This window comes from Lotus japonicus, chromosome 4 (genome assembly GCF_012489685.1).
Source record: "Lotus japonicus ecotype B-129 chromosome 4, LjGifu_v1.2".
Lineage (NCBI taxonomy): Eukaryota > Viridiplantae > Streptophyta > Magnoliopsida > Fabales > Fabaceae > Lotus > Lotus japonicus.
Window position 1 is genome coordinate 65,506,958 of NC_080044.1, and position 12,544 is coordinate 65,519,501.

General features: G+C 37.0%; 2 protein-coding genes across 2 annotated transcripts; one reads left to right on the top strand and one right to left on the bottom strand.

Moving 5' to 3' along the window:
- Positions 1-2,501: 2,501 nt before the first annotated feature.
- Positions 2,502-3,998, bottom strand: LOC130714795 (uncharacterized). Its single transcript, XM_057564743.1, has 2 exons — positions 3,132-3,998; positions 2,502-3,049 (listed from the first exon to the last, which is right to left on the bottom strand). The coding sequence occupies exons 1-2, from the start codon at positions 3,777-3,779 to the stop codon at positions 3,044-3,046; spliced, it is 654 nt and encodes a 217-aa protein (XP_057420726.1). The 5' UTR covers positions 3,780-3,998; the 3' UTR covers positions 2,502-3,043.
- Positions 3,999-9,480: 5,482 nt separating this feature from the next.
- Positions 9,481-12,053, top strand: LOC130711143 (transmembrane 9 superfamily member 11). The gene is made up of 2 exons (XM_057560640.1): positions 9,481-9,642; positions 9,862-12,053. Exon 2 carries the CDS (start codon positions 9,885-9,887, stop codon positions 11,856-11,858), a length of 1,974 nt encoding a protein of 657 aa, XP_057416623.1. The 5' UTR covers positions 9,481-9,642; positions 9,862-9,884; the 3' UTR covers positions 11,859-12,053.
- Positions 12,054-12,544: the final 491 nt, after the last annotated feature.

The window sequence follows — 12,544 nt, forward strand, 5'->3', positions numbered from 1 at the left end:
CCGTGTAAAGTTGAAATTCCTAAATTAGGGATTTGGCCAAATAATACACTGAACTAACCACCTAAATACACATGACTAACCATAAAGCACAGAACCGTGTAAAATTGAATTTAGGAATTTCAACTGAGTTTACACGGTTATGTGCTGTATGGTTAATCATGTGTATTTAGGTGGTTAGTTCAGTGTATTATTTGGCCAAATCCGCAGGAAAAAGGGGTGTTTGGGGTGTTTCTACTATTCCTATGTCTATGAATCATTATTCTTGTTCTTTTAGCTTCCTTCATATTTCCTAAAATATTTGTTGTTTTAGAAAATTAATGCATTTTTTTTACACTTTATCTTTGTTTATGACTCTTTGTTTTTAGATGCGTTTTAGCTAGTTTTGTCTTGTTAATTTTTCTCCTGTAACCAAAAAAAAAATACTCTCATTAATTAAATTTTATCCCACATATCACCTTTTATATGGATCAACCACAACCGTAACTCTTCTCTATTCAGTACATTCTACTCTTTTCTCAAGATTATGTATTATTTCGTGTTACTAGAAATGAAATAAATAAATGTAATTTAGTCAAATACTAGTACCATTGTATCACTAATTGTTGTCTAACTCTTTGTACAATAACCTTAAACAACAATATTTATGGAACAGAGATGGTAATTGTTGCTCCCTCTATTTTTTTAGTTTTTTCCAAGATACAAGTAACTTTATAATATGTATGAAGTATTGATTATTCTTTTCTATGTATACCCTTATAACATTAAAGAATTTAAACAAAAGATTAAATTTATTTTAAAAGTTTAATCTGCAATCTCCAAAGATCACACATGGTAGCATGAGAACTAGTGGGGAATTTGTTTTATCTAATTCTAAAACAAAACAACCAATCCCAGTTACTAGATCAAACAAAACTCTACACTGCTGCACAGGGATTTTCTGCAAAAAACTTTATGTAAGAAGGGGGGTTTGGATCTGTCTACAATGGGATGGGCAACTGAATGGAATGACAATTGTTGTCGCAAGTTAATGTACTTAGGAAGGCAAGGCAAGTCTGAAATGAAAGTTATTGGTGTGTTTTAATTAATTTGAGAATAGGAAAATTAGTGAAAAGTTAAAACTCATTACATTTAACTTGTAGCACAAATAGGAAAAGTATGACTCATTCCTTCCCATCATTTGCTTGGAGACTGTTGAGCATCATTTGAATTTATGAAGAAAAACTAGACAACAAGAATTGGAAAAACCAGTAAAGGAGGTACCGGAGTTCATATTAAATGGACCAAGACAACAGAGAAACACATCATGCTATAGGAAAATTCAAATAATAATCTCATTCATTAGCTGTGAAACAACCGGGCCGCAACAGCGATTGTAACAACTCAACATCGTCTAATTCCATCACGGTCAATCTCATTACTCCTTCATTTAATTCATTCCACTTCTCATTTAATTCACTCCACTTCTTTAGCTGGCCCTCAACAAGCAGGGGCGGCACAATCTCGAAGAAATTGTCGAGGATTTCTTGGAGAGAAGTTAGTCTGGAGTTGGCCAACTCGGCTGACAACTCATCTTCCTTCATCAGCATCTCCTTCAACCTCAAGTGATTGTTTAAGGTCTTTAGGTCCTCACCCAAGATCTCTACAAAAGAAGTTTTTTGTCTAGACAAGGTCAACTTATCATCCTTCTTCATCACCACCAGCATCTTGGTCTTCCGCCTCTTAGACTCCACCTCCATCTCCCTCAACCTCATGATCCTCGTTTGTCTCTGACTTAATTCATTCCACATCTCATTTAATTTCCAATCCTTTGGCGGCGGCGCAGAGTTCCAGTGGTTGAAGAAGTTATTGAATATCTCTTTGATTTCGAGACAAGTTAGTGTGGAGTTTGTCAACTCCGCTAACATCTCATCTTGCTTCACCAGCATCATCTCCTCGATCCTCGCCACTTTATTTAGTCCGAAGATCGTCTCACGCAAGAGTATCAGCATCCGCGGCAGGAAGGCGAAGGTGTACAGCCGCACCTCCTTCACCCTCAACCTCAACAGTTCCACATGTAATTCAAACCTCCTCTCATCATTTAGTTTATTCTGCGGCGGCGGCATGGAGTTCATGATGATCTCTTGGAGACAAGTTAGTTTGGAGTCGGTTAACTCCGCTGACAACTCATCTTCCTTCACCAGGATATCCTTCAACTTGATCAATCTCTCCAATCTTTTTAAGATAATCAGCTTATAACCCAAGTTCATCGTCGTCAGCGTCTGCGGGGGCAGCACGGTGGGGTATGACGGCAGCGCGGACAGCACTGAAAGATGATTGATTGTGTCATTGAGAAAAGCTTGTCTGGAGTTGATCATCTCCGATAAAAGTCGACCATCAACAGTGTATCTATCTCTCAAACTCAATAAACTCGCAGTTATTTGCTTCCACTTTTTCTCAATTTGCTCGTCGCTAACCAACTCTGATTTGGAGGTGGATAAGAGACGGGGGTACTGAAGCAGATAACGGTTTGTCAAAGAGTGGCTTCTTCTCAGCCGGTGGACAACTGCCATGGCAGAACAACCAACATGTAAAACCCTTCACACTTTTCTGGAAAAATTTAACCTACACAAGTAAAAAGTGGTGCAAGGGTGCACATTGGCCTTTTGACCCATTATAATAGGTTTTTAAAAAAAAAATCAAAAAACATATTTTCTTAATTAAACATTTATTTTTAATTAATTTCAAAAAAAAAAATTTATCCTTAATTAAATTTATTCACCATCAATTATATCACTCTTTCTTCATCTTTATTCTCCCACAACAGAAAAAACTGAAAATAAACAAATTATTAATTATCATCTTCATTATTCTAGAACAACCTGGAACCCATTTGCTATTATTCCAAAATTGAATCACCAAGCCAAGGCCTCCATAGCCACCACAGACCCAACAAGCACCAGATTATGAGAAATTTAAATAAAAAAATATATTATTTCTTATCATTTAACTCTGTGTGTAACCTCTCTTCTTCCCCAAGCTCTATCTTGCAACCTTCTTCTATTTTTCAGATCTGGAAATCAACATCCATAATCCTCATAAGCAGATATGAATCATAGGCACCAACAACCCCAAATCAGGTGAAAAGGTGTTACCTTTGATGACCCCAAATCTAGATCCGACCCATGGCTGCTGAACGAGATCCAAACTCGCCCTGTGAATCGAAGTGGATTGAGAACGAAAGGGGAGAGCAACGTCGGTCTGATACTCCACGATCTTGACACGATGAGGAGCGGTGGAATAGGAGGACGGTGGGATTTGCTTGGATCTGTGGTGGTTGGGTTTTCTCCTTCATCTCCTCTCTGTCTCTCTGTTTGATAGTGGTTTGGGGGGTTTTGTTGAAGGGTGAGATGGGGGTTTCTGATATCTGTTGGTGATGGGTCACAGCAAATTTCCCTCTCTGCTTCTCCTCCGTCGGCGCATTTTCTGGCAACCACAACACCCTTTGGTTCTTGGTTTGGTTCCTGGGTTCGTTTGTAGATCTGGGTTCTCGGTTTCGGTTGCAAGTGGGGGATGGAGGAGGTGGCGACTATAGTAGAAGAGGCCTTCGCAGATCTGTTTGGGTCTATGGCTTTTGAATTTTTTTTTGGGTTTTCTGGGTTGGTTCTGAATTTTTTTTTGGTTCTTGCAACTTCACGATAGTTGTTACCGGAATCCACGACGGAGGTCCGGCGGTGCATGGTTGAGATGGAGGGGAGGTTGAGGGACAATATGGAGTTGTGCAAGACCTGGTCGTTGTTCATCGTAGTGGGTCATGAGGGAAGAAAGAGAGATGAAGATGAATGATGTATTCTGGAATCTGGAAAATTCAAGTTTAGTAGATCCATTTAACTTAATTAAAATTATCACAGGTTAATTATTGTAATTAATAAATCTGTATTTTTTATTTTTTAAAAAAAACTGGAAAAACCTGCTATTGCAGGTCAAAAGTAGCTTGTGTAACCTTATACAAGCATTCAATTGTGCACCGTAAATTCCTCCCACTTTTCTCTCTCTAGGTATAAGTTTTTATTTTTTATAAGATGATAGTTTTCATTTATATATGATTTTTTCTTAAATATCTTTTTTAAATAAATACCCATTCCGTTACAAAATAACTGTCAACTTTGTCAAAAACACACATATTAAGAAGTGTAATTAATTTTGTTAACTTTTAGAAAAATATCATTTGTTTTCCTACTTTACCCTTTAGAATGTATCTTTATCGATTGTTATGGACTATTTTTTTACTAATTACAAAATAAAAGTAATATTTTATTAAATATAAAATAAAAGTAATAAATATTTTAAAAAACAATACTGTTTATTAAATTAAAGACTGAATCAAATATTGATTCTTTTCCAAATGTAACAAAAAAAAATATTGGCCCACTACTAAAAAACTGTGATTTAGCGAGGGACAAAAATCCCTTGTTGTTAGCAGCGGAATGCAACGAATTTAGCGACAGATTCACAGTTTTAAATTCAAAATGATGTTTTAAAGTTTAGCGACAGAATTAGCTTGGATCTGCTTTACCTTGTAGTACAAAGCATAGAGTGGAGGATATGCTTGTCTGTCTCTTTTGTTGCTAGTAATGAAGAGGCTAAATAACTCAGATTTCTCTGGACTTCTTTTTATCCTCTAAATCAATTTCTGGCCTCTTCCTCTCTGTGATAATTATTACTAATGGTTTCTCTTCTGATTCTATTTCTTCAATAAATAGATAATTAACACTACTAGCATGTATAGTTTTCACGATTTGCTATTTTGCTTTAGCTTTCTATTGTTTCCATTTATTTAATGAATTATTAAGTGAATTATTGTTTTATCACATTAGTGAATTATTAAGTGAATTATTGTTTTATCACATTAGTGAATTATTTACTGGATGGTGTATGATTGTTTTGGTTGCATGTGTATGAAGATGCTAGCTTAGCCATGGAAGTTTATTAAGTAAATTGTTGTTTTATCACATTAGTGACTCATTTACTGAATCGTGTATGATTGGGAAAAAGGATCAATTATCAGGGGCGGATCTATGTAGGATTGAGGGGGTTCAACTGAACCCCCAAAGGGGTTCAACTGAACCCCCAAAGGGGTTCAACTGAACCCCCAAAATTGCACTTAATTTTCTATATTTTTTTTTTGAACTCCCTAAAAATTTTAAATTATACTAGTAGACTAAGTTTTGCACATGTTTGCATCTTGGACTCACATATTTGCACAAATAATTTCTCATGTATAAACATATTAAAGTTGTTTTTAATTATGTTTTTACTGATGTGTTCATTTGAAAAATTTGAACCCCCTGACCCCGGGGTCCTGGATCCGCCACTGTCAATTATCATCATAATCTGAAGCCTCTTACTGTGCCTTGGGATCTCAAATCCCCAAACCTATTTCTTTCGTGATTCATTGAATTTGATGTTGATTTGCTGCCCTAGGTACAGGTTTAGGTTGGAACTTGCGATTTTATCTCCTCTATAAGCCTCGACATCTCAGGATAGAGGGAGCAATCTGCTTTGTGTTTCCCTTCTCTGTGGATGTGAAGCTGCTTGAATCAAGAGGTACATCTCTATCTGTCTTAAGTTTGAAGCTACTGAAGGGTTTGACACATGTGCTTGTGGGTAAAATCATTGTTCGGACTTAACTTTATGGGTTCTCACTATTTTCAGCAACAATCTTTACTGAACTGCTACCATATGTTGCTTTAAAACCTTGCTTGCATGAGTTAAGTATGAGGATTCAAACCTTCAAAGTTTATTTTAGCTTGAAATCCTTGTTATGTTTTAGATTTAGTACAATTTCCTTGTTTTGTCAATTTACTTATATATTGATGAATGCTTTGATTTAAGCCTGAATATGCTTTTAAATTGGGGATTCATTTACTGAACTACTACGTTGCTTATTGTGTTTGTGTGTTAGAAACATGAATGTGCCAGAAAATAGGAAATGGATGGATTGTGAGAAGCATGTGACTGAAGAATTCCTACAAATTTATTAGCGAGGGAATGGAATTAATAATGTCAGACAGTTAGCGACGGACACTTCCGTCGCAAACAGCGACGGGCTGCTATGTTTCATCTTAAATAGCGACGGATAATTCCGTCGCAAATAGCGGCTTGTTATGTTCTGCCGTAAATAGCGACGAATTGTCCCGTCGGAATTAGCGACTGATTCATGGGATAATCCAGCAAACGGTTTAGCGACGGAAATATATAAATTAGGGACGACACATTTTCGTGCGACGGATTTAATAATCCCTCGTTAAATATTTAGCGACGTCACTTTGCACGGCGGACGGGGTTTCGTCGCTAAATTTTTGCGACGGAATTTTCCTTATTTAGCGACGGTTTTTGCCCCTCGCTAATTTGCTTTTTTTTTAGTAGTGGCCCTCTTTATGAAGCCTGTGGGTTTTAATTGTGGGGAATGTTTAGAGAATAATGTCTTTAAGGAGAGTGCCATTAATTGTTCTCAAGTGATGAAAATTATCTGACACCAAGAGAATAATGTCATTAAGGATCGTACTCTTTAAAACTTTGAATACTTTGGTCAATCTTTCGTTATCAAAGGGGATTTTATGTCTTTCAGATTTCAATTTAAACCTGTCTAAATATCTAAATTAGATAGAAGAAAGGAAAACTTCATCTGTAAAATGATAGCACTCAGCTGTTAAATTATCGTTTTCAGAAGATGGCATTGTGTATATGGTGGTACTTGTTGTGCGGCCTGTGCCTGTATCTGATACAACAATCTCAACAGACAGCTATAAACTCCAATATTCCACATGTGGGATTTAATTATTTAAATAGCATGGTGCAATATTTCATTTAAAACTACGTAGTTATAATGGACATCTTGTTTGGATTCAAAATTACTTATCTCCTTATAAAAGCTACTTTTAGGAGCTTCTTGCAAAATCACTTCTCTTCTCAACAAGGAAGATTGAACAATTTTAAATATGTACGGAAAGTGTTAGATCTAAGATCTCTCCTTTATCGATATGGGGGCACTAAACTGCTGGTCAAACAAGTTAGGAGCGTGTCACGTTTGTTTCCATGTCCTAAACTTCTTGTATTCTATTTCTCACATTGAGTCACAGTACCTGAAACTGATTGCTGAAGCTTCACTATACTTACCCTTTACGTTAGTGTTAATTCAAATACAAATAAAATAAAGGGCTATTCAGAATCATTTAGAAACGAACATTAATCTGGTTTTATACCAATAAGGTCTAGCACAACTGATAACTATCTAGACCAAAGTATGATTCTTGAACGGAGCATATAGAAAATGATTTGTTAAGAGAAGATAATTCACTTAACATGACTTCCAAACATCTAAAGGATTAGTCTCATAACTGATGACTGTGAGATGCCATGAGAAGCAAAAAAAATTAACCTGCTCTGTAACTTCAATCACAATTTTAGTGCTAACTTTTAGTCATATTTTATGCTAAATAGCAGTAGCATCTCAAACAAGCGATTTAATTCGTGCTTATTACTTTGGTACAGTGTCGGCATAATAAATCTAAAATTTTAAATTATTTAAGTTCTCCATTACTAGCATAACATCATGTATTAGCTTTTAACGAAGAAGACAAATAATCATCAAGTAAACTTCCAAATTCAATAGCATCCATACTTGTTTAACCTTCTTTATTCTCTTAATAATTCATCTGGCTAATCGCCAATAGAATGCCGTAGGCGGTAGGCCTTAGTAGTTGTTAAATTTGGGGGCTAGCCCCTCCATTTAAAAAAGGAGTTCATAAATTTTAGAGGAAGCAAGTGTAATATACACAATAAAATTGTATTTAGTGTTTGATTGAAGAAAAATCAACACAATAATGATAAACCTCAATAAAAATTACTGTAACACATTTTAACGTTTTCTTTCAACCACACTTTTTATCCATATCATACGTAATTTATTAAATTATATGAGTTCGTTTAAAAAAAAAACTTGATGGAATCTACCTAGTTCAACCAACAAAATACATATTTAGAAATTCAATAAGTTTTCATATAGGAAACAAATGATTCTATGCGGAACTGTGTGCGTTTTGCTTATGTGTTGTGTGTACGATAGCGCAAAACGTACCCCTGTCAGTATTGTAATCTACGTAAAGTATTCATATACGTGATAACAAAATTGTGTGCGTATTGTATTTGCCTTGCGCTCACACGTCAAGGCACGTTAGTGCAAAAATTGTCAACATTGTAGTTTATGTGAATTTTGCCTAATACATGTTAACGCGTTAAGTTATATACATTTTTTTAGAAAGAAGTGATGCTGAAAGATTTAGTGTGTACTTGAATACTAATTACATGCAACAATAATAAACTTTCATCCTAATTTGTCATAATAGTTTCGTTCACATTTTACTTTATTACACTGCTTCTAATGAAACTTGGACTTGATGGTGGACCTAATCATATTGGAAAAGTAACATTGAAAAAAGTCTAAAATAGAGTGTTGTTGGCTAACACTACCCGATGCATGTGTGGACATATGATAAAAAAAATTACGGTGAAACCAAAATCATGGTGGACAAAAGCTAGGCAAGCCCTAAAATGAGTACATCCATAATTATTGTAGTTGAATGTGATTTTTATACTATGTCCAAACATGCACTCGTCGTATCAATAAATAAATTGAAGGACACTATAATCATTTGCGAAATAGGTGTGTGCTACTCGTTAGAGCAACGATATAAAGAGCTAGAGAGGGAGGTAAAGGATTATAAGCAACCACACGGATTTTGTTTCTACGCTACACTCACATGTTGCGACACGCTAGCACAACAACCACGCTTGCCAGCGTTGCAATTCGTGTCATTTGTGCCTTATGCATGGCAACGTGTCGATCACCAAACAAATATTAATTTCTATGGAAAGAAATCATGTTGAGAAATATAGAGAAATGATTCGAAGAAGCTTTGTGGGTTTTATTTCTACGTTGCGCGCACAGGTTAAGACACGTTAGCGCAAAAGCCAAATTTATCAACGTTGTAATTTATGTCATATGTACCCAATACGTGGTAACGCGCCAGTTACCAAATGTACATATCAATGTTTTTTTGGAAAGAAATGATCCATTATGAGAGTTTTGTTCACCTTTTAGTAATTTACTTTAAAGTACACGTTAACATTTATTTACTACTCGTGCTAATGGAAGCGATTATGTCCTAGTTTATACAGAGAAGACTAACACTCTCAAAGGGACAAGTGAGAGCTCAAACCTACAACCTATCAAGTACGTGACTCTTTCATGCTACACTCAAACAACCGCTTTGGGTTAACGTAGGATCTAATATGATTGAAAAGGTAATATTGAAAAATGTCTAAAAAATAGTGTTGTTGGCTAACACTACTTAATCAATAAGTAAATCGAAGGGCACTATGGTCATTTTTTCAAATGAGCGTGTCTACTACTCGTGAGAGCAGTGATAGAAAGAGACAGTATATATATACGTGCAATCCCCTTCTTCAACGCCTTCGTTACACCGTTTCCGTTCTTCTTCTTCTTCTTCTTCTCTGCAAATTCCAGATTTCAGAGCTCGAAGATCTCGTTCTGTACCCTCAAACTCCTCAATCCCCTCGCAGATCTCCTGTCTCTGCCCTGAGGTGAGTCTAATTCACACTTTTTTGCCATACCGCATTTCCTTTGCTTCTTCATTGCATGCATCTGTATCATCATCATCATCATGGTTTCTGTGTTGTGTTTGCATCTGTGTTTTCATTTTTGGCATCGGCATTGAACTGAGAAACTAGGTAGAGTTTGCCATTCCTTTTACATTTTCCTTTGCTTTTTTTTTTGACATTACCCTTATCTGGGTCTTTCAGATCTGGCGCAAAATTCTCCAAAAATGGAGTCTTTTCATGGATTCATGATGTGGGTCTTGGCTTTTTGTTTGGTATTTCAATCTGGGAATGGGTTTTACCTTCCGGGTAGTTACCCACACAAGTATGCTGTTGGTGATGAGTTGTCGGTGAAGGTGAATTCTCTGACCTCGATTGATACTGAGATGCCATTTAGCTATTACAGTTTACCCTTTTGCACTCCCTTGGGTGGTGTCAAGGATAGTGCTGAGAATCTCGGTGAACTCCTCATGGGGGATCGGATCGAGAACTCACCTTACAGGTTCAAGATGTATACCAATGAGTCTGAGGTGTTCTTGTGCAAAGTGGATAAGCTGTCTGCAGATCAGTTCAAGCTCTTGAAGGAGAGGATTGATGAGATGTATCAGGTGAATTTGATACTTGATAATTTGCCTGCTATTCGGTTTACGAAGAAGGAGGAGTATTTTCTGAGATGGACTGGGTATCCTGTTGGTATCAAGATTCAGGATGTGTATTACATGTTTAACCATTTGAGGTTTAATGTTCTTGTCCATAAGTATGAGGAGAACAATGTGGCTCGTGTGATGGGAACCGGTGATGCGGCTGAGATGATCCCGCCGATTGGTAAGGAGGGATCTGACAAGCCTGGTTACATGGTTGTTGGGTTTGAGGTGGTGCCTTGTAGTATTATGCATAATGCTAATACGGTTCAGAGCTTGAAAATGTATGAGAAATACACGTCGCCGATCAAATGCGATCCGACCACCGTGGCAATGCCGATTAAAGAAGGTCAACCACTTGTGTTTACTTATGAGGTCACCTTTGAGGAGAGTGATATCAAGTGGCCATCTAGATGGGATGCCTACTTGAAGATGGAGGGAGCCAAGGTCCATTGGTTCTCCATCCTCAATTCGCTTATGGTGATCACTTTTCTTGCTGGTATTGTTCTTGTTATCTTCCTGAGAACTGTTAGGAGGGATCTGACCCGTTATGAGGAGCTTGATAAGGAGGCTCAAGCACAGATGAATGAAGAGTTATCTGGTTGGAAGCTTGTTGTGGGAGATGTTTTCCGCGCCCCGTCGAATCCTTCTTTGTTGTGTATAATGGTTGGGGATGGAGTTCAGATTCTTGGGATGGCTGTCGTGACAATATTGTTTGCCGCACTTGGATTCATGTCACCTGCCTCTCGCGGAACACTCATCACAGGTATGCTGTTTTTCTATATGATCCTCGGTATTGTTGCTGGCTATGTTGCAGTTCGGCTATGGAGGACACTCGGCTGCGGCGATCACAAGGGATGGGTTTCAGTTGCTTGGAAGGCTGCTTGTTTCTTTCCTGGGATTGCCTTTTTGATCCTGACATCATTGAACTTCCTTTTGTGGGGAAGCCACAGCACAGGAGCCATTCCATTTTCGCTTTTCGTTGTGCTGATTTTGCTTTGGTTCTGCATTTCTGTCCCCCTTACCCTTGTTGGTGGGTACTTTGGAGCTAGAGCACCACACATTGAGTATCCAGTTAGGACCAATCAAATTCCCCGCGAAGTTCCCCAGCAGCGGTACCCTTCATGGCTTTTGGTTCTAGGTGCTGGCACCCTTCCATTTGGTACCCTTTTCATTGAGCTCTTCTTCATCATGTCAAGTATTTGGATGGGTCGCGTTTACTATGTCTTCGGGTTTCTCTTTATTGTTATGATTCTCCTTGTGGTGGTTTGTGCTGAGGTATCTCTAGTTCTGACCTACATGCACCTCTGTGTGGAGGATTGGAGATGGTGGTGGAAATCATTCTTCGCCTCGGGTTCGGTTGCCATATACATCTTTTTGTACTCCATAAACTATCTTGTGTTTGATCTCAAGAATCTGAGTGGACCTGTTTCTGCAACTCTTTACCTGGGATACTCACTCTTCATGGTTCTAGCTATCATGTTGGCTACAGGCACAGTTGGGTTCCTGTCTTCATTCTGGTTCGTTCATTACTTGTTCTCTTCAGTCAAGTTGGATTGAAGACTCAAACTAGCTCTGCAGAGAACAGTTTTATCAGGAGGACCCTTGGAAATGTTCAATTTATGTTACTTTATGTCTGTTCTTGTTGCTAGAGAAAATAGATAATAATTTTATCAATTTTTGCTTAACTCATCGTTAGATATAATGTAATTGCATTGTGAAGTTTATGGTGTACTTCATTTTACATTTTGTTCATATGATTGGTTTACGTTACAGTACTCCACTGGTCTCTAAAGGGGAAAAAGAAAACAGTAAAATTTGATTTAAATATGCTTTTAGTTTTTGTAAATAATATAACAAGTTCTAATTTTAATCCTTGCAAAAAAATTTCGTGTTCTTGTCCTCAACTTTTCTAAAAATTTTGGTTTTACTATAACCCAACTTTGTTAAATGATGATATGGTGAATGAAGGTTCATGTCGGTTGTGCCTCATGTGTTGACTTGATGAATGGAGAGCCACATCTGTTATGGCTTGCATGTAAAGGATATTCAAAGGGATTAAAAGATAATTTGCTACATTGCAGTGGCAATATTATTATTTTTATTTTTATGCTTTATTTTAAGAGATTATAAATGAAACTTTATATAAAAAATTTACTTGAGAAGTTGTGAACCATATCAATTACACAAATTGTGACCCATATTAGTTTCGCAACTTTTATCTGTTGGCGGTTTTTAAAAAATAA